The 27,858-nt window shown below is 45.2% G+C and overlaps 1 protein-coding gene across 1 annotated transcript in view; it reads left to right on the forward strand.

The window, feature by feature from the left end:
• LOC118796619 (POU domain, class 2, transcription factor 2-like) overlaps positions 1–27,341 on the forward strand; it is a 49,938-nt gene extending 22,597 nt beyond the window's left edge. The window contains exons 2-16 of the mRNA XM_036555611.1: positions 11,907–11,972; positions 12,714–12,748; positions 13,707–13,763; positions 14,511–14,624; positions 16,104–16,361; positions 16,859–16,964; positions 17,585–17,723; positions 17,825–17,960; positions 18,510–18,651; positions 18,965–19,113; positions 20,418–20,612; positions 21,051–21,099; positions 21,775–21,919; positions 25,837–25,910; positions 27,009–27,341. Of these exons, the coding sequence (XP_036411504.1) occupies positions 11,907–11,972; positions 12,714–12,748; positions 13,707–13,763; positions 14,511–14,624; positions 16,104–16,361; positions 16,859–16,964; positions 17,585–17,723; positions 17,825–17,960; positions 18,510–18,651; positions 18,965–19,113; positions 20,418–20,612; positions 21,051–21,099; positions 21,775–21,919; positions 25,837–25,910; positions 27,009–27,337 (1,994 nt within the window). The 3' untranslated portion in view covers positions 27,338–27,341. The remainder of the gene's footprint in view (positions 1–11,906; positions 11,973–12,713; positions 12,749–13,706; positions 13,764–14,510; positions 14,625–16,103; positions 16,362–16,858; positions 16,965–17,584; positions 17,724–17,824; positions 17,961–18,509; positions 18,652–18,964; positions 19,114–20,417; positions 20,613–21,050; positions 21,100–21,774; positions 21,920–25,836; positions 25,911–27,008) is intronic.
• The last annotated feature ends 517 nt before the right edge of the window (positions 27,342–27,858 follow it).

Genomic DNA, 27,858 nt, shown 5'->3' on the forward strand with positions numbered 1-27,858 from the left:
GTTATTGGAAAGTTATAATGTGACCGAATCCCTTTTTACCCTCTACTTTATCCCTCCATTTTAACTATTTCTTTGCTTTATTCTGTCTGTGCCCTCCCTAATTCTCTGGCTTCCCTGCATTTTTCACATTCCTCCTATCTAATTTTCTCTCATTTACTTCCATTTTCATCCATCTCTCCCCATCTCTTCCTCCAGCGTTTCCCCCTCATCTTTGTCCTGACTCCTGTCCAGCCTCCTCCTCTCTCTACCTCTCCCCATCCCTCCCTCCCTCCCTCCAGAGCCCCCTGCCTCCCTCTCTCCCTTCCTCCTGCGACTTCCTCTCTGTCCTGCCTCTGCTCCCTGGGGAGGGCAGTAATAATGGCTGTGATGGAGTCAGAGAGGGAGGTGCGATTATTGTCTTGTCGGGAGTCAGAGGAATCGATCGGCCCAGAAATATGAGGCGTTAGAAAGAACCCCTGTGTCAGATACAATAACCAGCGCCTCCCTGGAGACACACACACACACATACACACACACTTACACATGCACACACACACACACACACACACATACACACAAACTTACACATGCACACACACACATACGCACACACACACACGCAGACTCTCTCACACGCATTCACATACACATAACACACATAAAACCTTTTCTATTATACATATTTGTTTATTAATAGTATTGAGGGTATGTAGTTTTTTTTACCCTTTTACCTGTTACTCATCACTCAAAAACATCAGTTGAACAATATGATATTGTTCCTTTTTCTGTGCCGTTTTGAAATTGTCCCTCGAGAATTACTTTTCCAAAAGCGTGATAACACAGGAAGTCTGTCTGAATGAAATGCTGAGTCTTAGTAACCAGATCATTAGAAATACTCAAATATACTGTGTTAAATATTCACTGATACACAGATAGACCAATACACACATACAGTATACACACACACACACACACACACACACTCACAAATACATACTTAGTCTCTCTCACACATGCAGACCATCCAGTGCTGTTGCCTGGCAACATGGCCAAGTGTCCTATCGGAGTGCAGAGCTGTGTCCGGTGATGTCACGGCTACTGCTGACCAGCACGGCTGCACTCCGCATGGGGAGAAAAGAGGAGCAGTCTGGGTAATGGAGAGAGGGCGAGACAGGGGGAAGAGAAGGGGAATGATGAACAATATGACAGACAGGGAGGTCAAAATATATGAAGTTTCATTTGCTGGGGCAGATTTTTCCTTATATGCAGCACAATATAAAATTATTAAGGCTACTGTAAAGTGCCACTGTTGGTCAGTGTTACTGGGCTAGCCAAAGGGGGGTTTCACAGATCACCGTGAATACAGTTCTTCCATCCTTCAGCCAGTTCTGTTGAATGTAGAATTCACAACAAATCCCTATCAAACCACTCTACACTGGTGTGAGTGGCAAAGCTAAGGAGTAGATTTGTGTCTGACGGAGGTCAGTATTTCCTACACTGAGGCACAGATGGACACACCCCCACTCCCTATGATAGCCTCTGTGCTCTCAAACTTACATCCATTCCTGACCCTCAGAAAACAACCCATCCATCTCCTCTCCCTACCACGGGCAGACCATGGTCAGACCATAGTCGGCTTGGTGAGGTGTAATTTTAAATTTGCTGCTCTGTCCGTGAAGCAAGGCTCTTTGTGAAAGTGCTGATTGTTCAATTATGTGTTTAGAAATCAGCGTAACAACAAAAAATACTGAGTCAAATGTAGCTTACACTGAGTTTTTTATGTGCTTCTGAACACTGTAATTTTAATAAGCAGGTCTTAAGGAGAATATTACATCTGTGTATGTATGTGTGTTTCAAATGTACAAGAAATGTGTAAGCGTATATGTATTCATGCCTGTGCATTTATGTGTGTGTGTGAAACCGTGAATGTGCATTTAGGCATATGTGCATGTAGGTGAGTGAGTGAGTTTGTGTGTATGCGCATGTGTTTCCACGTGTGTGTGTGTGTGTGTGTGTGTGTGTGTGTGTGTGTGTGTGTGTATGTGCATGTGTGTGTGTGTATGTGCGTGTGTGTGCTTGTGTACATAACCAAAGCCCCAATTGAGGGGACGAGTCTGTCACTACTGTGACACAGGAACATCTGGCCCTTGTCCCATGGAGGGGTGCCCTGGTCCGTCTCACCCTTTGGCCCCTCCCTCTCTGCTCCGACAGGCCTTTGATTGATCATCCCAGGCTCTTTGGCCCCGCCCCCTTCTGCAGGTCAGAGTGTCAGAGCAGACGTGGACACTGAAATCAGCCTGGTAGAAGTGCAGGCCTGCAAACACCGGCCACAGAGCTCACCAGTGTCCCACACCCTCCAACAGTGACAATGTAGATATATATCCAAGACCCAGATCTGCTCCCACAACAAGCATCATACCATGGTATTATACCCTATGGCCAGTGCTACCAAATATCCTGTACCTTCAGTACAGAGAGAGCAAAGCGTTGTGGGAGCAGAAGCCAAACAGGACCACGCGCCCCATCGCTCAGCGGAGCCCTGTCATTTCACCCCTGCCCCATGAACCCCGGGCAGGGGGGAGGGGCGGTCACTGGGGCGGCGTGGTGACCTCTGACCCGGCGACATACATCCACCCGCCCCCCTCCCAGACCCCTCGGCTGCCCCCCACACAAGCCACGCGCAGTCTGTCACCGTCCCCTGACAGGCGTGACCGGGGAGCAGAAGCGCCCCGCAGGCACCCCCCCCCCCCAACCCCCTCAGTCCTTGACAGTGACAGTGCCCCCCCTTCCCGGCCTGCCCCACACGTCTGTGGAGGGCTGGTCACTGTGATAGAAACATCATCTAATGAGAGCATTCCTCCCCATTAGCGCTGATAGGCCAGGCCTCTGGCAGACCTCGTCAGGAAGGACCGACCCTAAGCTTTGTTACATAGAGGCTTGGTGTGGTTCACTCTGCTTTACATTAAATCACTGGTATAAGAGACAACTGCTTATAGTGATCTAAAAGACTGGGACAGAATTGTCCCTATGCTAACACTGTTTCAATGTATAGCTTATGGGAATCAAGCAATCCACTTTTAAGAATAATTCTGGCCTGTCTTACACACTACTTGATCGAGTACAGTGGCACAAAATAATAGCATTTTACCATTTGAACACATTGAAGAACACATAAACACATATTTTATATGTACTCTGAGAATATATGATATACTCTGAGAAAAAAAAAAAGATTAATACAAGTGTCTGGATGCTGGGCAACAGCAGGAAAAATAAGAACGCTTTCTGCTGGTGAATGACATTACCTTCTTGGTGTTTGACAGAATTTAGTTAAGGACATTATGCAAGTGTTTAATATGCCATTTGCAGATTGCTTTGTCCTGATCTGTAGTCATGTACAGAGCACAGAAACAGACACTTCGCAGTTGCTGTCACAATGTCCAGGACTTCATCCTTCAACCTCAGGCGGCCTCTCTCCGAGTCTGGTGCAGGCTAAAGGCGAACACTGCCCTCATGTGGAAACGGTGCGCTATGGCACTTTCTGATTTACCAGGCGACCGACTGATAGCTGTGTGAATTACATAATCACCCTTACATATAAAACATAAAAACATATCAGTAGATTAGTTAAGCCAGAAAAAGCAGAAAGACTTGTATAACTAAAACTGTGTTACTATTCTTTCAAAATGTTTCATTCGGTTTGAGTTCAGTGCAACTGCTACAAGAAACAACTGTTACAAGATTGTAAACATTGACATTTTCCTGTTACTTTCCCTGGTTTGGTTGTTAGGCGCTTGTGTCCTCATTGACAAACTTGTGGCAGTACGTGTGAACCCCTTGAGAAATCCACCTCTGAGTTGAATTTACATGTCAGGAGTGAAAAAGAAGCATAGCCATGAAATTCAGGTGAATAGCAAGAGGAATGAGAGATACTAAGGGAGAAAAGAAGAAAGCCAGCAAGCTAAAATCAGAAAAACAGGACGAAAACGAGAAGATGTTTTTCACAGAGTCGTGATCAACAGTTTCCAGCCACCCCAGCACTTTCCAGTGGTGAAACCTGCTCTCTCTTTTTTCTCTCCTTTCTTCCTCCCTCTCTCGCTCTCTAATCTTCCATCCTCCCTCCTGCCCTCGGCCTCTCTCTCACCTCAGTCTCCCACTCTCTCTCTCCCTCTGACCCCCCTCTCCTCACCTCACACTTCCTGCCACTTTCTCTCTCTCTCTCTCTCTCTGCGTGGAGTATCTCCCTCTCGCTTGGTCCTCTCTCTTTCTCTTTCTTTTTCTTTCCACCCAACGCTCACTGACAGGATGTGAGGGGGAGGGGGAGGGGGGCGGGGGCAGGGGCAGGGCGGGGGTGGGGCCAGTGGTGGGAGGAGGGAGAAATTAGAAGGGTGGGTGGAGAAGGGGGGGAACTTTTCTACTGTCCTCATCTGTTCACTCCCTCATTTGCTGAGAGAGTGAGAGAGTGAACGAGAACGAGAGAGAGTGGCTTGGGGACAGACGGCGAAGTTAAGGACAGACAGACAAACAGACAGAGAGACAGATTAATAGACAGTTATGGTGCACCCAGATGTTTGGTTTCCAGGTAAGAACATCCTCTTCATCTGTTTGTCAGTGCGTTGCAGCGACCGGCGTCTCTTGCAGTGGGGCTGTGGGGCTAATTAGCGCTCTTGGCGTCTCACAAGCTGTGGTAATGAGTGGACATCAAAGTGGGGGCTGGTCAGTGGTTGATGGAATGAAATGTCAGGGCTCTCGAAATGAGACACAAACTGTGCATGTGTAAGTGTGTGTGTGTGTGTGTGTGTGTGTGTGTGTGTGTGTGCGTGTGTGTGCGCGTGTGTGTGTGTGTGTGTGTGTGTGTGTGTGTGTGTGTGTGTGTTTGTGCTGTAAATGGCACAGGGCCAAACCATACAGTGAATATGTATGCTCTGGTGTACTTTACAGAAGTGCTCTGCATTGCACTTTATTGTGCTGTGTAAGTACTTTCGTGCAGAAAAGTTAAAAATGTCATACAGAGATATAATACGAGATATAATGCATCAAATACCGTAAAACGCATTGTAATGCACATTTTCGCTAACATACTAGTATTTGGCGCACATCTGGATATGCGCTGGGAGAGGTTTCATATATTTCAGCGTGTTTCAGCTTACAGTGGCGTCTGTTTTGTTAAGGAGAGCTGTACTAGTGTGGCTGGTATGGGTAATGATGCGTCTCTCACACATGCACCCCCAGAGCTGGGTGCGTTTGCTCTCAGTTTTAACGCCGCTGTCTGTGCTTTGATATCACTGATATAACAGGTCTGGATGAGTCACTGTTAGAGCAGGGACGTGGCTGCGAGCGTGTGGCCCGAGCGGTAGGGTTTCTGTAGCAGGGGGCTCCTGCAGTCCCACCACACTCACACACCCAGTAACACCTAGGTCCTCTCTACACGCACGCACACACACACACACACACACACACACACCCAGTAACACCTAGGTCCTCTCGCCCTTCAGAGAGGCAGCTTAGGCTCCTGTCTGATCTCACACGGTCACAGGCCAGCTCTGAGGGGCCAGCTCACGCATGTTAGGGAGCCATGTGCTGAACGGAGCTGACCCCGCTCTACACACAGAGACACACACACGCTCTGACACAGGGGTCGTGATGATGGTTATGTGTTGGCTAAAAGGGCTTCATAAGGTTTGGTCCGTTTGTACTTTTATATTTTGAAACGGTGCATGCGCAGTTGTGTGTGTGTGTGTGTGTGTGTGGTGTGCGTGCGTGTATGTGTATGTGTATATGTGTGTGTGTGAGGGTGTATGTGTAGTTCTGCGTGTGAGGGTGTATGTACAGTTGTGTGCATGTGTGTATGTGTATGTGTTGCGGGTGTACATGTGTGCGTGTATTTGAGTATGCGCGGCTGTTGTACAGTGTATTAATAGCTATATTGACAGTAACTGTCTGGTTTAACACTGAGTAAAACGTGGTGGGGGGAAGTAGAGAGGGGAAGTGAGAGAGACTGAAAGAGAGAAACGCCATGATGCACTACCCAGCACTGCCTATGGCAAACAAACACTTCCACATACTCACACCAACCATAATACAGTGCCCAGTCAACCAAAACCAGTGTGTACTTATGTAATATTACACAGGGACTATAAGCAAACCAGTCACGATTGTCAAAACCTATATAATTCATATGTGCTTTGTCAGTTAGTCATTTTATGATTTTGTGCCTGATTTTAATGGTCGTAACACATTAATTACAGTTGATTAGTGAGAAATGGCTGTTTTGAAATAAAAAGAGCATTATGAATGTTAATTTCTTGCTTGCATCTCCCTGCACCTGTGTGAGTGGCAGGTGTTGGGTCATTTTGCTGGGATGTGGTTTCGTCTGAAATGTAGCTCAGTGGAGTTGTGGTCTTCATTCAATGGTCACTCAGAGGCTCTAGGAACTGTGTCCTAAAAACACCAGAGCACTTGACAGGCGGTACTTATAAGAAAAATGAGTATTAATTGATTAGAACACAAAAAAAATGCTGGCATATAAATGATATATAAATTGTGTTCTATAACGTATTACTGTAGCCTGCAATCAGAAGAAGACTGTCCCCACAAATTCCATCCATCGAACTCAATGATGTAATTTAAAAAGAATGTTGTAATGATCACAGACCAAAAGCAGAATGGTGTATCAGAAAGTGATGTATAGCTAGCCATTTAATTCACAATCAATTGCCTGTATCATGTGAAATGTAATAACAAACTTAAATAATCATAATCAAGTGTAATAATTATCAAACTAATCAAGTTGGAAAGAAAAAATCAACACCCCAAGAACTGATAACAGTTGCAGTCTGTCTATTGAGTTTGGGGCGAACTGTCTGATTTTTCATAAATCGGTGCAAGATATGAATTTATATTCTGTTAGCCTTTTCAAAACATCGGTATATTTCTGTGCTGTGTGCGGTGAGAAGTTTCTCTACGTGTGCATCCCGATATTAATATGAACTCTTGTTTTTAGACGCACATTAACGAGTTAACCGCCATTAATATCTGAGATACTGTGAGACCCATGCAGGCAGCATTTACTGAGCAAGAGCAAAGCCTCCAGCTTGGGCCTTCTCCTGCCCACAGACTCACTAGTGCCTCTTCCCTCAGTTCTAATTTTATGCAGAGCTCAGCTTTTGCAAATCTTTTCCCTTTGACTGCTGCCTGTATTCCGTCCAGAAAGTATTTACATTTAAATAATGTAATGCGTAATTGTGGTGGTAGGATATTAAGTGAAATTAGGATAAGGACATAAGCAGTGAGTGAGCGGACTTAGAGAAGGAGGAAGGAAGGAGATAGACTGGGGGTTGTCTGGGGGGTGGTTATTTTCTGCAGGTGGCGGTTATAATTAGTTTTTCGCTCTGGGTGTTTTTGGCGTTTGTACTTTTTAAGTACCATGAAGGAAGTTTGTGTATATACTGTATGTCAGCAAATGCATTTGTGTGTGTATCCATGGACACTGTTCTGTTCATACGTCATTCTTTTTTTTTTTTTTTTTTTAAGTTACCTGGTAATTGGTTAGCACGGGCACGTTGTGTAATTTACTGCAAATAGTACATTCCATCCACAACGGTGCAGATCTCCTGGGGTCATTGTAGTGTTCACTGTCAAAAATGGAGGCCATGCGAGGGCACACTAACACTTCCTTTATTCTCCCTCCTTGTCACTCCATGGCAAATCCAAATTAAAAAGAGGTTTTATCAAGAGGACGGGAAACAGAATTGTTTTTATTGTTTTACTATTACAGTTAACCCCCCCCCCCCCCATTCTTTACTGATGAAGAGATTATGACACTTAATGTATTCGTTATAAATGAGGTGGATGACTAGTTGCCTTCTGGCTGTGACTAAAATTAGTAGCTTCCTTTATTCAGTCACTCACCCACTGACTCACTCGCTGACTGAATGAGTGAGTGGCCATTCTTCAGTAACAACAGTACCTTGAATGGCCATGAACTTTCCCCAGAGTACAGGGACAATTATGTAGAAACAGTGAGGACGGTGACAGTGAAAGTGAAATAAAGTAGTACTAGAACTGCCTTGTACTACAATGAACTTGTGCCCTATCATCTCCTTTCCAAAAGAGGTTCGGCTTCCTCTTAATTTTTTTCCATTGTGTCTCCAAGATTTGGCTAAAGCCATTTGATTAGGCGCAGGCTGGTCTGCTTGTGTTGGATGCTCGCTGAGGTCTTAAGCAGTGGTTTTGCTTGTTTCTGATTAGGCACCATGGTGCGGTACCACAGTACCACAGCACACTGTATTTTAATAACCACCTGTGGTAGTTATGAAACGCAATGATTTGCTGTTAAGGTTTAAGTCTATATCGCAATAGATTCCATCATATAGGATGTGCTTGTCTCCGATTTGGGTGTTTGTGTTGGCATGGTCCTGTCCTGAAGCTGCTTGGTGTTAAAAGAATTCAATGCCATGTGCTTCAGGACCAATTGGCCGAGGGAACTCTTCTTTGAATGCAGTTGAATGGCATTTGTGGGTTTTTTTGTAATACTCATGTGGGTTGCTATGTATTGTTTCCCTGATTGATTATCTGTTCATTTATTTGATGAGTAATCTGTATATAATGTGATTCACATTCTGCATGCATTTTTGGAGGTTTTTCTTTGTTTTTGTAGGATGCGTCATATGCCGGTTTTCGGTTGGATGTTTGCTTCTATATGCTGGATGTTGAATCCCATGCTTAACAGTCATCTAGGTCAATTGGCTGAATCAAGGATTTGAATATTCTGAGCCTATATTAATCGGAATCGATCACTTTATGTCTTTGAGTGCCCCACATGTTTTTTTTTTTTCACCAAGTTATTTTTTTCCGGTCATTTTCTGCAATGTTAAGATTTACTGAAGAGGTCAATCCTAATGTGAAAGTGGTGCTATTTCTGTCACGTCTTGGCCTTTTAAAAACTTTTTTTTTTTATAGAAGCGTCTATGAGTCCTTTTGACTATCTTTTGAAGAACACCATGTCTCTCATTCTCTGGGCAGGGGGCAGTCCCCAGACATAAAAGGGGGGCTGAAACAGGAAGTGATGCAGAGCTGAACATGTGACGTAATAATGAGTCACGGGATGGAGGTGTCCGAGCCTCTAACCTGTCCCCCCTTTACCACAGACCACATACAGAACAGAGATGGGCGATTTGATTTACACGTGTTCACACCCCTGTCATTTAGTCATTCACATTATGCATTATAAATGCTTCATGGCCCAATTTTTACTTTCCGTCTTTCATCTGACAATTCATGTACGCACCTATATATGCACCTAGTTAAACCGCGCCAGGTAATTTACAAGGTGATGTAAAAGTCAATACAGTTGTAAACTCCAGTGATGTCTCGTCGTGGTCTCTCATCTTTTATCATCTTCCTTGCCACAATTATCAGTATCTAAATCTACGGTGACCATACGTCCTCTTTTTCTCAGACATGTCCTCTTTTTGGGATGCATGTTTTAGGAAAAGAGGACGTATGGGCACCTTAATTTAAGTATAAATAATAAAAAAGACAGCAAATAGGAAACAGAACAGTTACAGAACTTCGAAAGTTATTTAACAGTGTAAATATTTGTCCATAGCAGCTCACTGTTGTTTATGTAAGTGTATATTAAAATTTGTACTACTGTAAACTGAGGCAGTAACTACCTGTACCTTGGAAAAATGGTGAAAGGGGGCAAGTGAAAATTGACATAGCCTATGTTAATGGAGGGTTCTTTTTAACTCTCTGGTGATCTTTTGACTGTGACGTCATTATCCCCCTTATCATTTACAGTACATTATATTCTTTTGAATACGCCAAATAAACGTGATTGTGTCAGCGCACATGCAAGTGGGAGAATGAATGAGAAGTGTTTAATGTTTGTTAGTCACGGTATATCTCGGTGCCAGGGCGTGAAGTCAAGTTACATTGTAAATGGGGAAAACACTCTCCGGTGAGTCACAGGCGGTAAACAACCGAACAGTGCAGAAAGTGTGGTTTCGGGTATTTTATCTCCTGACGCGTCTCGTGACGGGGCGTTTGACAGGTAAATTGCGATATCTACAACATTCTTTTTTCTGAAATATGTAGGGGCTATAGGAAAGCAATAATTCTTTGTTTTTGTTACGAGCAAACCTATATGCAACAATGTCACAGTCCGTAATGTTTGACATAAAACGTAGGGTGAGCTTCAGCGCCGTCGTGCGCCTTGGAGATAAGGGCTGAAGCGAGCGGAAAAGTTCTTGAAATGACTCATAGAGAATGCGGCGCGACGGCAGCGCACCGCGGCCGCCTCATTACTTTCACCGCCTATGGCAAATAATTAATGCCTTACCGACAACGTAAAAGTTGTCAAATACTGTTTTTATATAGAGTAAAAGAAAATGTTTGCAAAAAATATTATCTTAATGAAACGAAAATTAGAAAGAAAGACAAATGCAAGGTTAGTATATTTTAACCGTAGAAAATTACTTTACACTCGCCCGATGTCATAGATACATAAATATATAGACACAAATAGATACAGACACAGACAGACAGACACACACACACACACAAACAAGCGAAATCTTTTTTTTTTTTTTGTACTCACAGTATAATGAGAAGCCAGTGTTAAATGGTTTGGTTTCATTACAGACATAGCGAAATTATGAAAAGCTTGAATGTTTTAAAATATGTAGTCAGTAGTTGTATTACATCAATATCATTACAGTTTCGAGTAATTAATTTATTTCAGAAATTCTAAAATAATACTGCATCCGTGGATGCACCGCCATATAATGTGCTAACATTTCTCATTATGTTTTCAGATAGAAGCTCGTTTTAAAACTGATGTTTTATAACTTTTTTTTCATAAAATAAAAATACATTACAAATAACGCATTCCATGACTACTACATGTCATTTTAATACGAGCGTATTTGCGTTTATTTTGTATGCATTACTGTCATTGCTAATGTTGGCAATCATAATAAAACAGCAGCTTTCATGAAGACGAAGTATGATGAAATCTATAAACTGACTGTTGCGTATATGCGTTTAATTGAACGCCTTTCCTCCAAATATATAAAAAAATGATTTTAGTTTTTTTTTATTTTGTAGTAACTCGGTGTGATTTTTTGAGAGCTTCATTTGGCTTGTTCTTCTATAGCTCATTTCATCATGGCGCAAGAAAGTGATTAGTTATCCTTCGTGCTGTCTTGAGAAAACATATTTAATGTGAACCGTAAAACTGAAAATGAATGTTCAGTCAGATCTTTAAATAATTCATCTGAAATATTTTTATGATCTTGCTGAGCACTGAAGTCAAAAGGCTATGTCAACCATTGCTGTATCGTTAAGGAATTATTTGCTTATACATTTTGGATTTTTTTTTTCCGTTTGATGTTTTCTTTTAACTGATTGTAAATGTAAAGTCAGCTGGAGAGTGACATACTGTATAAAAACTCTCTGAACACCAAGGAAACTACGCTCATAACATGCATAATAAAAAAGGTCATATTTCAAGGCATGGCAGCCCATTGAGTTGATCTATTTTTGTTAAGAGGTGATAAAAAAAGAACTCATGGGTTGAAGAGGGTTACATGCATTGATTTCTCTATTTTATGGGAAGACATATTTTCTTTTTGTATTTCTTCTCCTGTACTTTTTTTTATCAATGTATACATCAGATTACGTTATGTTACGTTATGTTCTAAGGTATGTAGAGACAGTACATTAGCACTGTACTGTGTGTTTTTAAAAAAAGCCTTTTATTGTGGATAAAACAGCTTGAGAAGAAAGTTTGTTTTCTCTCTGTCTTTTTGTCTCAGCCGCTGTCCTCCTCTCCTCTCCCCTCGTTCTGCTTGGTGTTGTGTTGTGGAAATGTCACAGGAGGAATGGTGTTTTGATCGATCTTTTTCTCTTTGCTCTTGCAGATATCAGGATGTCAAAGCCAGTGGAGGCAGAGAAACCTGGGGTTGACTTTCCAGTGGAGAGCACAGGTACTGTTTTTCTGTGTGTTTGTAGCGTGTGTGTGTGTGTGTGTGTGTGTGCATGTTTGTGTGTGTCTGTGTGTCTGTGTGTATGTGTATGCATGTCTGTTTGAGTGCCCCCTGTGTATGCATGACTGTGTGTGCATGCATGTGCGTGTACGTGTGTGTGTGTGTGTGTTCCTATGACTGTACCTGCGCATGTGAGCGAGTGCCCCTGTTCATGCACGTGTGTGTGGTCTGTTTCCTACATGCTGCCTCATGACTTCGTGTTCAGTCTTAACCTCTCATAATTTCCTAGCGTCTGAGAAAGAGAGAGCAAGAGATCTGTTCAGCTAATGTGTGTGTCACACGTTCACCACAGATTGTTATCACTGCTGACACTGTCACACACCTCATTCATTTTAGCTCAGGTCTGTCAGCATTTCTCAAATGTTTTGTGTCTCAAATGTTTTAGAAAATGCGTGCATGCTATGGTAGTGCGAGACGTATGTATAAGTAAGTCTAGATGGTTGTGGGTTCTGACAACGTCTCTGTGTTCCAAGTTGTTTTTCATGTTAATTAAGGCTAGCCTTGCCACTCACGGATGAAATGCTGGGTCTGTAGCACCCCCTGGAGGAGGAGTAGTGGGTAGTTTTTTTAGTGGAATAGTGGGAGACAAACTGGTGTGTATTTTTGATGCAAGAAAGAAAATGTAAATGGAGATAAAGCTAATGCAGTTTCCCTTGACTCTTCCCTCTCTCTCACATGCAGACTCAGAGAGGAATGGCCCTGACTTTAACCACCAGGTCAGTACTTTGTAAAATTATGAATAACATATATCTTATTAAAGCGTTCCATGCTTCATGCTTCAAGTGAGTTTGTGTGATATTTTTGGCCACTGATGGTGATGCCCTTCCATAAATGTGAATAAATTTGCGGCCTCACTGTTACTACAGGGACAACATCACTAATGTACAGTACCTGTCAAAAATTTGACGCACCCGATTAAGATAATGGAAACATGCGTTCAAAGACAATTTGATCTAAAGACTTATGCTGAAATGCTTGTGATGTGTTTCTTAGACAAATATAAATAGTGAATTTGATGCCTATATATGAATTTCTTTCAAAAAAATGTTCATCAAAAATATTTTTGGCTACTTTGAAGAATCTAAAGTAGAAGATAGTTTGGATTTGTTTAACGCTTTATTGGTCACTGCATAATTCCATTTGTTTTATTTAATGGTTTTGATGTCTTTACTATTGTTCTAAAATGTGGAAAGTAGTAAAAATGAAGAAAAACCTACTATGAGTGGGTGCATCCAAACCTTTGACTGGTACTGTATATCCTGCGTAATTCCATCTTGTGTGTTGCATTGATTGAAGCTGTACTGAATGCCAGTGTTGGTGTGTCTATTATGGCACAACTGAAACAAGATCAGCATAGCCAGTCCTAATCCCAACCTCAGACATGGGAAAAAAATGGAGGTCCAAGGTCAGTTGCTGGAGAAAGAATCTTCATACTGTACATTTATTATGAACCCAATGCCATGGATGCAGACTTTGGATTCAGGCCTATAACACTGTCAGGTCATCATCATAGACTTGCTTCACTGGTTCCCACCCACGTTCTGCAGCTACTCCTTGAGTTTCTCACAGTGTCAAGCCTACAGTGTAACAGAAGAAGAATGCATGACGTGGCGTGTGGGTGCCCTCAGCCTGTCGGTGGCTTCCTCTGATTGGCTGATGCTGTTTTCTCTACAGGCTCAGCCAATGAAAATATCCCCCTTCTCCCTCGCTTCTTCTCTGGGTAACACCAAGGTGAGTGTGTGTGTTTGTGTGTGTGTGTGTGTGTATGTACGCGGTGTGCTGTATTGTTGGCAACAGCATGGAAGACTAATTTGCTTAGACAAGAGTAATATGCAAATTGTGATGCTTGCACAGTCACCAGTGTTGACATGCCCAGTTCTGAGAAAGAAAGAAGCAAGGAGCCATAAGTCTAGACAGCACAGTCACAGAGAGGGGAATGCACACCCCCGTACTAGTTTCACGTGCCTGAATGATTCACAGAGGTGGACAGGGAGAAGCATTTATGCAATGAGGAACAGGGCTGACCGACAGAGAGACTCGCCGATGCCGCCCCACTGCACACACAGTTACAAGGACCAGAGGGCAGCAGTGCCATTCTGTAACATCCCAGAGTCTCTCGCCACACTGAGCGGATCTCACCATGGCAACGATGGCTCCCAGTTAGCAAGGGTAGTGATTGCTGATCAGTAGAGTACCCTATAGATGTTCTTATGAAAATGTGATGAGGACAGTTGTGATGGAATATGTGATGGAAGTCGTTCTGGATGAGAGCGTCTGCCACATGCATGTAATGTAATGTCATGTAATGTAATGTCATGTAATGTAATTGTAATGTCATGTAATTAAGGGCACTGAAGAGTCCCAGTGTCTGCCTTAATTGGTACAGCGTGACACAACAGGTGCATGTCCCACTTCACTTTCTCCCAGTTCTGTGTCACTGATGCAGCCCTTTGTCCTCTCTCTCTCTCTTCTGCTCAGGGCAAAATGGAGGAGTGCGGTGAGATGTCACCTGGCCCCGCCCACACCCCCGCCCCCTCGCAGAGCACCCTCCCCCACACGCAGCTCATGGTGGCCGGGAGTCAGCTGGCTGGGGTAAGGCCGCCTCTGATCTCTCCAGCAACTCATTCCGCGCTCACCCAGGTCTCACTGCCCTCCTTCAACGTGCCCAGGCTCGGCGCCAGGAGAAAATACCGAGGGGTGCGGTTGCAATCCAAGGGGGTGCACAAAAAGTCATAAACACTATGTAGACATCGGGACATAAGGAGACAGCTGGGGGTGCGCTGAGGTCCATCTGGGGGTGAAGTGCACCTCTAAGCACCCCCATAGCCTAATTATGCCCCCTCGTTTCGCCCTCAAACTCCCTGGGTTTCGGTCCCGCAGTGCTCTCTTTCTCTCCGTCCCACAGTCCTCTGCTTGTGCTGCACATTCCTTCGTCCCACGTTCCCTCCCTCGCCAGGTGTGTACACAGCAGACGCTGCAGAGAGGCGTGAACACCGAGAGTGATATCTACACATGCCAGGGGAGGGAGTGTTGTCAGCCTGGTCTGACACTGCTGCTCATTTAACTTTAATGGATACATTTCTGTTCTCCTGTGCTGGAAGTCACTCTGGATAAGAATGTCTGATAAATGCATGTAATGTAATGTAATGCAGTGAGTGCATTCAGCGCAATTGTTCTTTAGGACGTAAGGAAAGCCTCCGTGTTCCTTGATGCCCTGATCGCGTCTGGATGTGTAGTATCATTACATTACATTACAGCTGCTTAGCAGACACTCTTATCCAGAGCAGCTTATAAATCTTACAATATTTACATTGGCGTTCATTCATACAGACAGATTTTTACTGGTGCTGGTTTGATTTCCAGATCGGTCAGCGCTGTTGTAATTTTCTCAAAGGTACAGCAGCAGGGCCCCATGTGGGAATCAAACCAGCAACTTTCTGGTTTACCCAGTACACCACACTGCCAGTGATCAGTATCGGTTCAGAGCAGGTTGAGAGGTGTGTTAAATAGACACATTACATTACAGTCATTTAAGCAGACGCTCTTATCCAGAGCAACTAACAATTTTAATTGGTTACAGTTTCGTCCATTTATACAGCTGGGTATTTTCTGAGGCAATTGTGGGTGAATTACCTTGCCCAAGGGTACAGCAGCAGTGCCCCAGCTGGGAATTGAACTGGCAGCCTTTCGGTTAGGAGGCACCGCTGCGTTTCTGTCTCTTGCTTGCTCTGTTTCACTTCTTACCTGCTGGCTGACAGTGTGCTCTGTTTCCCCCTCCGCTCTGCAATCCCACCACCCCCATCCTCCCTTCCTCTTTCTCCCATCCCCCCCCGCCCGCCCTCCCTCTCTCCTTCTCTCCTTCTTTTTCCCTCCCCTCTTCTCTCCCTCCCTCCCCTCCACCCCTCTTCCCTCTGGTCTTCCTCTTTCTCCCTCCCTCCCTCCTCCCGTCTTCCTCTTCTCCCTTCTCTCCCTCTGGTCTTCCCCTCCTCTCCTCTCCCTCCCTCCCTCCCCCCCCCCCCCCCCCCCCCGTCTTCCCCTCCTCCCCTCTCTCCCTCTGGTCTGCCCCCCCAGCTGACCGCCCTCCTGCCCGCGCAGCAGCAGCTCCTGCTGCAGCAGGCCCAGGCTCAGCTCCTGGCTGCAGCCGTGCAGCAGTCCAGCGCAGCTCACGCAGCCCAAGCAGCTCAGGCAGCCGCAGCAGCCAATCAGCAGCAGCCATCTGCGCAGTCTCAGTCGCAGCCGCACGCCACGCAGGAGCAAACGGGCACCCCGCCCCCGCCCCAGCCCCCGCCCCAGCTCACCCTCTCACAGGCCATTCAGCTCACAGCGCAGGTATGACCGGCGAATCGCATTCTTCAGCTCCTCCCACCCAGTTGTCCACTTTATCTGGATTGGTCTCTGTCAGCATTAGAGGTGTGCATAAATCTCCCCCCAAAATGATTTCTGTGATATATGTTCAGTTGTTTTTTTTAACACATGATCAGGAACATTACTTAACCTTTTTCTTTCTCTCCTTTCCAACCCTCTCTGTCTCTCTATCTTCCTCTGTCTCTCTCTATCTCTCTGTCTTTTTCTCTCTTTGTCCCTCCCTCTCAGTGTACATAACTTGTGCATACAAGGTGTCAATGTGTGACAAAGGTTATGTTTTTTGTTGTTGTGATACACATACAAGTGGCTATGTACTGTAGAATTATGGTGAGTTTTGTTACCTGCTTTTATAGTAAATTTTTGGTTTTGGTTTTGTTTTCTGCATTCGTCTTTTATTTTTGGCATGACAGCTGTTAAACGAAGAGCTTATAAAAGCTTCTCTCTCTCTCTCTCTCTCACAGGACATCCAACAGCTGTTGCAGCTGCAGCAGTTGGTCCTGGTGCCTGGACACCCCCTGCAGTCGCCTGCGCAGTTCCTCCTGCCCCAGGCACAGCAAGGGCATCACGGTGGGCCCCCACACCCTGGCACTGCCTCACCTGCACCCTGATACACCTGCACCCTGCTCCTCCCACTGTCACCCTGTTAGTCATTTACATGGCAGACATTAGAGAGTTAGACAGTAATGCTTGAGTACATTTTAAAACAGTACAACCGACAGGGCTGTGGTTTTTTTTCACTTTGAAAGGGGATTAATGAAGTGGAGTATATTAGCTATGGTAAGAGTAGCTCTGTCAGAAATGCCAAAATTATTTAACGGATGATTTCACATAAATGTTAAGATTTTTCACTCAGAGAGATATAAATGTAGTGAAGTTGTAAGGAAATCAGAGAGGGTTCAGGACCTGGCTTGACGCAGTTCTAGATGCAATATACACTGTTGGCAGAATGATGAGTCTAGCTGTCCTGTTCTTGCTGGTAAACGAACCCAGGTCAGAGGTGTGGGAGAACACCACTTGTGATGACAGACAGAGTTATCAAGGAGCTCAAGCATCAGGACTGATGCTGAAATACTGTCATACAAGATCAGTAAGCAGCTAGCAGCACCGATGAGAGTGAGGTGCATCAAAACGCTTTGGAGAAAATAGCTGTAAATTTTTTGTAATTATTTGTGCCTTTTTTTGTCCAGGCCTGCTATCAACACCAAATTTAATACCGCTACCTCAGCAAAACCAAGGGGGCCTGCTATCCACTCCCCCCAGACTGGGGCTCCAAGCACAGGTAAGATCTGAAGGAAAGCTCCAGGCTTCTGGCCCACAAACTCTTCTGTAGATTACCGAGACACCTTCAGAGAAAGAATAGTGAACGAGTGTGGGCACACACTCGGTGCGATGTTATTGTGTTTTTATCGTGTCTCGTAACCACAGAGAGACAAGGGTGTTGATAGCGGCGCCACGTTCGCGAGCTCCGTGACCTCTCACCCGGAGGAGCCCAGCGACCTGGAGGAGCTGGAGCAGTTCGCACGCACCTTCAAGCAGAGAAGGATAAAGCTGGGCTTCACACAGGTATCCCTCACTCATCCCCTGCGCACGACATACACACCGTAACATACAACCTGCACATAACATACAGCATGTGTACAACTCCCCAGCCTCTAGCAACATTTTTACATGTCACTTCATGCACATACACTTCATAAAATGGTGTAAATACTGCATACACATACTACAATGTACGCCTCAGAAAGACTTTGTATGAAAGTAACATTTTGCTTTATTATTAAGTGATATTTTACATTACATTACATTATATTACATTACATTATGTTACGTTCGTTTAGCAGAAGCTCTTATCCAGAACAATGTCCAGCACAAAAGAACAGGAGTGTATCCATTCAAGCTGAATGAGCAGCAGTGTCAGACCAGGCTAACGGACTGCATTTTGTAATGCATGCAGCTGTTTTCAAAAAAATAAGATATGGCTCTTATAGTTTTGATTATTGTACTGTTTTAACCCTGGTATTCCCTGGTAAGCCTGGTATTCCATTTTCATGTGGGGTACTGCCAGAGTAAATGTAGTGTTAATAGATGCCGGGTCTCCTCTCTCTGTGCCAGGGGGACGTGGGAATGGCCATGGGAAAGCTGTACGGTAACGACTTCAGCCAGACCACCATCTCACGCTTCGAGGCTCTGAACCTCAGCTTCAAGAACATGTGCAAGCTGAAGCCCCTGCTGGAGAAGTGGCTGACTGACGCAGGTGAGGCCGGCTTGGGGGAGGTGCGGGGGGGGGGGGGGGGGGGGGTAGCAGCACAGGCAAGGGGTCAAAGGTGAAGGCGTTGGCTGCGTTTTTCAGCGTTTGTGCATGTATGTGTGGTGTTTGTGTGCGTATATGTGTACAAGTGTGTGTGCGTGTGTGTGCAGTGTTGGTGTGTGTGTGTGTGTGTGTGTGCGTATGATGTACATGTGTAGTGTGTGTGTGTGTCCGTGTGCAGTGTCTATAGTGTGTGTGTATGGTGTATATATGTAGCGTGCATGTGTCTGTGTGTGTAATGCTCCGTCTCCCTCTTCAGAGACCATGGCCATGGACTGCAACCTCCCCAGCCCCAGCTCGCTGTCCTCTCCCTCGCTGAGCTTCGAGGGGCTGCCCTCCCGCCGCAGGAAGAAACGCACCAGCATCGAGACCAACGTCCGCGTGGCCTTAGAGCGCAACTTCATCACGGTGAGGGGGGACCCCCCGAACAAGCCTGCCAATTCACAAAACAACAGGCCTGCCCATTCACAAAACAACAGGCCTGCCCATTCACAAAACAACAGGCCTGCCCATTCACAGCACAAACCTCTGTCAAACAGTAATACATCTATTGGTGATCTATCTCGTGTATGGTAGTATACTTGGCTTCGCTCGTCTAGTCAGGTTGCACAAGTTAACTTGTGGTAGGGCTTGAATAGCGTTATGCTCACACTCACTGGTCTGGGAGTGTTTTTAGCCTGGTCTGACACTGTTGCTCGTTCAGCTTGAGTGGATACACTTCTGTTCTTTTGCACTGGAAGTTGCTCTGGATAAGAGCATCTGCTAAATGAATGTAATGTAATGTAATGACTTGTGAAATCAAAAACTTGGCAAAATATATGATATATATAATTTGCATTAGGAAAAAAAATCAGTGATTACAGCTTTCATATATGAAGCATATATCACCGAATATAACTTTAAAGTGTATGTAACAATATATTCTACTATATAAAGCCACAAAAACCACATATATTACAGAGGGAACGCCCCAGACACTAAAAACACACATTATGTTCACATTATAAGTAGTGATTCATTGCCCTAAACCAGAAGCAATTCATTTTAAATGACAGCCCTGCCACTTGACCCAAAGTGTCGTCTTTGAAGCAAGACCTTGCATCAGTAGAAGGTGGAGCTTGCTTCTATTTGCAGTGGTCTTACTAGTGCCAGGAACACAAAAAATCCATCCCAGCATCCAACAGTCAGGCATTTGTGGGCTTCCATTGGTGGTATTCGAACATAACGACACATATATGCAGGGTGGAGCAAAGGGGAACATATAAAGTGGAAATATTTAGGGTGCTTTCACATATACTCACAGCAGTCAAATGTCCTCTGACAGCACTCGGAGTATGAATAACATGACTAATGTGAAACCTGTAAGAATCAGAGGTTTCACATGCAAAATAATGAGAAATATCGGAATGTGGAAGAGTCACGAGTTTTGACCAAGTGCTAATGATGATGATGATAATGATGATACAACTGTGACTTAAGTGTAGTCATCATGGCAGGAAATATCTATTTAAAGAATCCAAAGAAACTCTGTATTTGGGTTTCCACGTGAAAGCTGTCTGCCGCAGTAGTGTGAAGTGATGATGTTGCCGTTTCAATTCCCTGCTGGGGCAATAGTGCTGTACCCTTGGGCAAGGTAATTAATCCACAATTGCCTCAGTAAATATACAGCTGTATAAATGTAAAACATGTAACATGTAATGTTGTCCCAACAGAACCAGAAGCCTACCTCCGAGGAGATCCTGCAGATGGCGGAGCGGCTGAATATGGAGAAGGAGGTGATCCGGGTCTGGTTCTGCAACCGGCGCCAGAAAGAGAAACGCATCAACCCCTCCAGCGCCACCACCCCCCCCTTGCCCAGCCAGCCCCCCCCTGTGACGCACAAACCCCCCTGCTACAGCCCGCACATGGTATGGCCCGCGCTTACCCGCCCTTGCCCCTGCCTCTGCACACCCCCATCCATTGCCTGAACATGGTCTCTTCCGCCTGCTCCCTTTTGACCGAACCTTACCTAACCCCCTCCTCCGCTCCATGCTGAAACCTGCACATGGTGTCACCTACCCTGCACTGCTCTACCCCCATAACTACACCCCCCCCAACCACCCCCCCACCACCACCACCAGCACCCCCACACCCCCAACGACTCCTCCACCCTCAGTCTCCCACTGGCGCCCACAGATTTCCTCACTGAAGCAGTGGCACACACACCCACGGTCCTCCATGTTGCTGACGCTCACGGGATGCACGCTTTCGCCCGCCGCCTCTGCGTTTCCCTCCCTTTTCCGCTCTCCTCCCGTCCCTCTTTCACTCTCGCTGTCTCTCTCTCTCTCTCTCTTTGCCTCCTCCAGATGTCCAGTCAGGGACTGTCCCCAGCTGTCACCAGCCTCAGCACGACAGGTGGGTGGAGCTCTCTGATCCTGTCGATCCCTCCGTGCGTTCGTAAAAGTGTCTGTTTGCCTGCCTGTCTTGACAGAGCCAGTTGTGGTGAGCTAGCTGGGGGGTAAGAACGCTGCCGGGGTTGTGGTTTCGAGGGTGGCGACAGACCTGTGATTCAGGCATTTCCTGCTCGTTCTCAGTGCTGTCAGAGTGTTGACAAGATTCCTGATGTGTAGAAATTTCCTTCGTGCACCTTGTAAGGGGTTTTGAGAGCTAGGGAGTGTGTTGCAGTTGTGCAGACTTTAATAACTACTGTGATGCGTGATCCCACTCTAATGTAGAATTGCCTGTCAATAGGTTTTCACTCACAGAAAGGCGTTGGAATTTATGTTCAAAAGAATGGACTTCCAGCCCTTTCAGGGCTCAAGTGTAGGTTAGGAAAAAGAGGACAGACATTTCTTCTCACTTTCAGTGAGACAGCGCACTTGAAGTTTACATTTACATTTACATTTATGTATTTAGCAGACGCTTTTATCCAAAGCGACTTACAAAAGTGCATACAGCAAGTATAGCGACAGTACGGGGACAGGATGTGTACAGTTCCACAATGAGACAGTTCTCAGCTGAGAGCATGGTTACATGACCAGCAGCATTGTGGCTGTTTGTGTAACTATTCCCTCTTTCTCTCTCTCTTAGTGACCACGACTTCGTCAGCAAATTGTCCCCTGACACCGAGCAGCCCAGCGGTCCTCGGCTCCGCCCCTTCTCCGGTGACCCCACCCCCTTGCAGCACAGCCAGTCCCGCCCCGCCCAGCCACAGTGCCCTGAATCTCAACCCAAGGTAAGGCTTCACTCAATGCTGTCTGTGTGCTGAACACCTGCTGAGCACACCAGCGTGTTGCCTTAACACTGCCACTCATTCGATTATCCACAGCAGGGGCATTCTGCTCCTGCTCTGGGGACTTCAGGGCTTTCCTGCTCTTTTCAATTTGATAGATCTTACAGCATGATTTCCTTGGGTGTAATTCATATCATTTATGTAGAGCTTTGTAAAATATATCAAAAATCCAGTAGGTTAACATCAAGTGAGTCCAGAGCAAACAATGACAGATCGTCTTTTTGTCATTTATGATAAATGCTTTTAAAAAAACATCCAGAATAACTCCTCCTCCTTGGTGCAACCTATGCAAATACAAAGTTCATATTGTGACATGATTTATCACGAGATCATCCACGCTCAATCCCTGGCCCACATGAGACCAGGAGATTGGGTTTAATGCATTCAAGTTGTTAATGACCTTTTGCATCAGAGCAATTTACCCCAGTTCCTTAGAGTTATTCGCAGTTCATAAATGCCACTGAGTTTGAAGACAAGATCAGGTAGAATTCCCTCGAAGCAAACATGCAAACACAATCACATATCATCACAGGATTCACATATAATCACAGGCGTTGTGAATTTCCCTCACTTATATGAATGTATTGTGGAGGTATTCACCCTTTCCCAACAAAATTTACACCCCAACATACAGGTGGAAGGGTCTATGTCTCCTTCTCCACCTCCAAAACATGTATGATCTGTGCATTTGAAGGGTGGGAATTCTGTTTTTGGTAGGAGAGCTTCCTTAGCCTCTGATTGGCTAGCCATAGGTCCTTCTTCTCATTGGAGCTCATAAAGAGGAGCTCTGTTCTGTTTTTCTCCCCTCTGCTTTCTGAAACTTGGTGGCCAGCATCTGTTTGCGTGGGGTGAAGTGAAGTGGCCAGTGGAATTTTCCCATTTTCCCATGAGCCCCTGTGGCAAGCTGAGCTGCAAGGTTCCCATCCCCGTGAAATGAAACGCTTCCAAAGTCTCATATTTACACGGGTTTCCACAGAATGCCGTCTGTGTTGCTGTTTTCTAGTGGCCCACGGTGCTTCGGGGCTGGGCTGGAATGGAAGTCTACACTGCCATCACTGCTGATATAATAAAATCAGCAGCTGTCAGATTTTCAATACAAAATGGGAGCAGAGACAGTGTTGCTTCTGGCAGTGACACTATAAAAGAAAGCACCGAGCCCTTTGAAGATGCCCCTGTGCTGCCGTCCACGTGTGCACCGCCCAAGAGGCAGTGTGATGATGATGGTGACACAGGCGGAAAGTGGCGACAGCATAATGGCACTTTGGCACCGACGCTCCCCTTCACCCTGGGAAACACAGTCCCCCCCCCCCACCCCCCCTTGTTCAGCGCTGCTGTTTCCTGCAGCAGTCACAGCTAACCCTGCCTGTGGTTTTCTCTTTCACAGCTTGTGGCGTCCTGGTAAAAAGAACGGTGATGTGTCTAACTACATCACTGATCTGGCTGCAAACCTGAGGTAAATGGGGCTGTTCTCACACATATGCACACATACACACACATGCGCGCACACGCACACACACACACACACACACACACACACACACACACACACATGCAGTCAAAAACACACTCACTCACACATATATGCACACACAAACACAGTGAAACATTCAATCTAATTTAGGCCCACATTTATTGACACCACAAGACAGCTTTACTTACACACACACACACACACACACATACACACACACACACACACACACACACACACACTTCTTTAGGGAGGAAAAATGTGTCAGACCATGCAAATTCAAGAGTAAATGTATTGTACTTATGGTTTACATATACTGTAAATAAAAAAGATCAAAATACCTGAACATAGCAAAACCCTACCTCTTTTAGACTCTTATAGTTCCTTTTATACCTGCTTCAGAACACAGTCAACACTAGCCAAACCCTGTGAAAACTGTGACATATCAACACCCTATGTGGTGCTTTCTTTGATTTTCTTTGAGGTGGATAGGCGTTATTCTCAACCTATTCTCAACCTTTGAGCAAACATCTGCTGTCACCAGTTGGAGGTCTTCCCTCTCCCCTAAAATAGATTTTTATCATTCGCATATGCTTATACGCAGACATATTCACACATATTCCTACAGTGTGTCAGCTGAGCAGGGAATACAGCACAAGCAGTGCCGGTGCACAGAAAAGGAAGAAGCACGAAGACGCGCTATCCGCTGATACCGCACACACAGTAGCGGCCCAGTCCTGTAATGTGAAAGATCAGTTTGTTTCAAATCCAAATGCAGCTCACCACACTGGCACGTAATATCTGATAGCATTACTGTCCAGAAGCTGGGAAACGTCTTAGTTGTTTCTAACTTCAAGCAGGAAGCAGAAGGACAAAGACCACCTTAGGGGATATTCAATGTACTCGGTGTACATTGTGAAAGAGTAAATGTACTCATCTGTCTGTAGTAGGTGATGATCTTGCTATTTTCCATCACATTAAATATCTGCAGTATTACATTAACTTTGTTAAACACAAGCTTGTCATGTCACTGTAGGCAATTCTATTGAGCACCTTACAAACACATAAAAATCAATGTTCTCTGTAAAGACATTATCCTTACAGTGATTGCTAAGAATGCTGAAAAAGCCATAGATCTATTTTAGAGGCCATCAGATTCAAACTTCAGAAATACAATAAATTGATTTTAATACTGTATGAGTGAACAAAACGTGAATCTTATGAAAGAGACACATATTCAATGCCCAGTAGTCAACATTGTGTGAAATGTTTCATGTAAGTTAAAAAAAAAAAACTATCAATAAGAACAGGCCAGATTAACACAGTGGTAAAAAAAAAGTTGTTAATACAGCTCGACGTCACCCAGCCTGCTTATCGTTACCTGAGAGGAGGTTGAGCTGTTGACTTACAGGAAGTTTATGGTTGGATTAAGGAGCCACTGGACCCTTTACCATTCGAAGTGAACTGTATAATTTATATTTATTGCACTTGTGCTAGAAAGTAGTGCAGGTAATTGTATAGGAGCTTTTTTGATGAGGCAGCAAGTCCCCAATTTTGTCACAGAAAACAAAAATGTATTCAGAACTTCAGAAATTCTAAAGATGTTGACCAGAAAGTGAGACCAATTTTTGGCAGTCCTCCACCAATCAAAGCAAAAGGAAAGGGTTAGTCAAATGTCTACCTGAAAATCTAAGAGCTGAATTTAGCGGAGACCAAGTGGAACACCTCATTCACAAATGTGTGACTGAACAAGTCGAGTAAGGTTATTATTTTTCATAATAATGCAGTGGACATAGCCATCATACAAGCTTTACTGTGACAGAAAATGTCACACAGATTTCACTGTGTCATATCCTTCTGCCCATAATATATGTCAAGACACAAATTTGTGAGGATGATGTCCAGGAACCGATGATTCTGCTGATGCAATACATTCAGTAGGTCAAACAGACCATTTTATGTTATTGTCATTTTGTGATGACATTTGTGATATTGTAAGTTATTTAGAATCTTAATTTTCATCATTTACATCATTGATGTGAGAAAATCTTGGACAATGAAATAGTTATGAATAATTAATGAAGTGGTGTCTTAAAAGTGGGCTGCATCCATCTTGCGGAGGGAGGAATACAGTTTAAAAAATGCAGTGTTTTTTAGAAGGCCTTAATGATAGGACTCCCAAGCTGCACTTGTATTGTGTGTGAGCTACTGCTGCAGCGGTAGTTATTAGAGTAGTTATTTGTATGACAACTGGCAAACGCATTGTGAGATATGAGTAATGCTTCTGCATCTGTCTTTCTCTCTGTCTGTCTCTCTCTCTGTCTGTCTGTCCTTGTGGTTGTGTCTCGCTCTTTCTCTGTTTCTGTGTGTATGCGTGTGCGGCTTCCAGGAACACAGCGATGGGGGTAAACACGGGGATGAACCAAGCTCTCCTCAGCAGCAACCCCCTGGCTACTCTGCAAGGTGTGTGTCAGCGAGTCAGGGAGGCAGGAGGGCAGGAGTCAGGCGCTGCGGTGTGCACGTGGTGCGAGGAGGGGAAGGGGGAGGACAGGAGAGAGGGAGAGGGAGACAGAGAAGGAGAGAGAGGGAGGGAGACGGAGAGAGACACAGAGAGATGGGGACAGAGAGAGAAAGAAAGAAGGAGATAGAGAGAGAAAGGGAGACAGAGAGGACAGAGATAGAGAGAGAGGGAGGGAGATAGAGAGACACAGAGAGGACAGAGATAGAGGGAGAGGGAGGGAGGGAGAGAGAGAGACACAGAGAGATGGGGACACATGGAGATAGAGAGAAAGACCGAGAAAGGGGGACAGAGAGAGAAAGAGGGAGATAGAGAGAAAAAAATTCAGAGAGAGATGGGGACATAGAGGGAGATAGAGAGAGACACAGAGAGAGGGGAACAGAGAGAGAGAGAGCATTAGCCTCATTATTAAATGGTAGTGAGGAGTCACTGCTGTGTCCGAAACATGACTCTGATACAGACCATGGTAATAACAGAGGCTCTTATGATAAAATAGTGTCTGGTTTTCATACTGAGTAGAAAGGCAAGCTTTAGGCTTCACTTTTACAGAGAACCTGCTCGTGATTGGAGAGAAAGCTGAAAATGACCTGGGGGAGAGATGGTGACCATAGATTAGAAATATGGATAAAATGAAGAGTAGCACACACCTTAATATCTTTTGTACAATGTGTATGTGTGTGTGTGCCAAGGGCATGGTTGAAGGGGGTGTTGTAGAGGGGGAGAGGGGGATAAAAATAGAGGCGGAGGGGAGGGAGATTACACGGTTCATTTTCGACAAGCATTTCACATCCACGTGAGTCCATTAGTGCCGTAAATATACCATCCTGCATGTACCACCCGTTTCCCGCTCATCACTGTGTCCCATTCTCTCATTTCTCCTTTCTGTTTCACTCACTGTCTCATGCTCACTGTCATTTCATGCCTCATTTTAGAATTAGGAATATCGAGTGCAATCTGTGTTTTAATTATTAACACCCCCTTCTCTCTATCTCTGTCTCTGTCGGTCTCCCTCTGTCCCTCTCTCTTTATCTCCCTCCCCTCAGCCCTGGCAGCCACTGGTGGTCAGCTTCCCATTTCCAGTCTTGAGGGGGGAAGCCAGGTGCTGCTGGGGGGCACAGGAGGCGCGGGAGGGGGCCTGGCGTCCTCTCTTTTCCTCAACCACTCCGCCCTCCTGCCCATGACGCCGGGCGCCGGCGGGCGATTGGTCGGCTCGGCCGCGGCCAAAGCCGCCCAGGCCCCGTCACTTCCTGCCGCCTGCAGCATGAGCCCCGGCTCCTGCTCCCCCTCTTCCTGTCTGAGCCCCGCCTCTTCCTGCTCCTTCAGCGACCCGGCGCTCAGCCCGCCCGCTCTGGAAGGGCCCAAGAGCGAGTGACACGCCAAACGGGCCAATCAGAGGAGAATGAGGAGGAGCATGAGGAGGAGAAGGAGGAGGAAGAGGAATAAGCAGAGGAGTCAAAAAAAAAAAAAAAAAACGCGTCTTTCAACCAAAGCCGTCTCTCTCTCCCTCCATTCTTGCTTTTTTCTCCCTCTCTCTTTGAGTCTTTCGAAGCCAAAAAATACATAAAATGAAAGAGAGGAGAGAGGGAAAGAATGAGGGAGCTTTAAACCAAAAATGATTTATCTATACAGATGGAGAAGAGGCATTGGGGGAGTTTTTTGTCAGTGAAGAGTGATGTTGCACCATGTCTGTTTTCTTTAGTGAAAAAAAAGGGATCAAAAGAAAAGGTAGGGATGTGTGATGATTCTTGAGAACCAAAAACTTTTTTCTGTAGGAGAAAGAAGGCTGACGAGGACATAAAGTGGAAGGACTTTGGAAAAGCCAAAGGGGACGAATAGAAAAGGATTCCAAGCCAAAAGACAAGAAAACAGAAGGACAGATGGAGTGACAAAAAA

Source organism: Megalops cyprinoides, chromosome 21, assembly GCF_013368585.1.
Source record: "Megalops cyprinoides isolate fMegCyp1 chromosome 21, fMegCyp1.pri, whole genome shotgun sequence".
In the NCBI taxonomy this organism is placed as follows: domain Eukaryota; kingdom Metazoa; phylum Chordata; class Actinopteri; order Elopiformes; family Megalopidae; genus Megalops; species Megalops cyprinoides.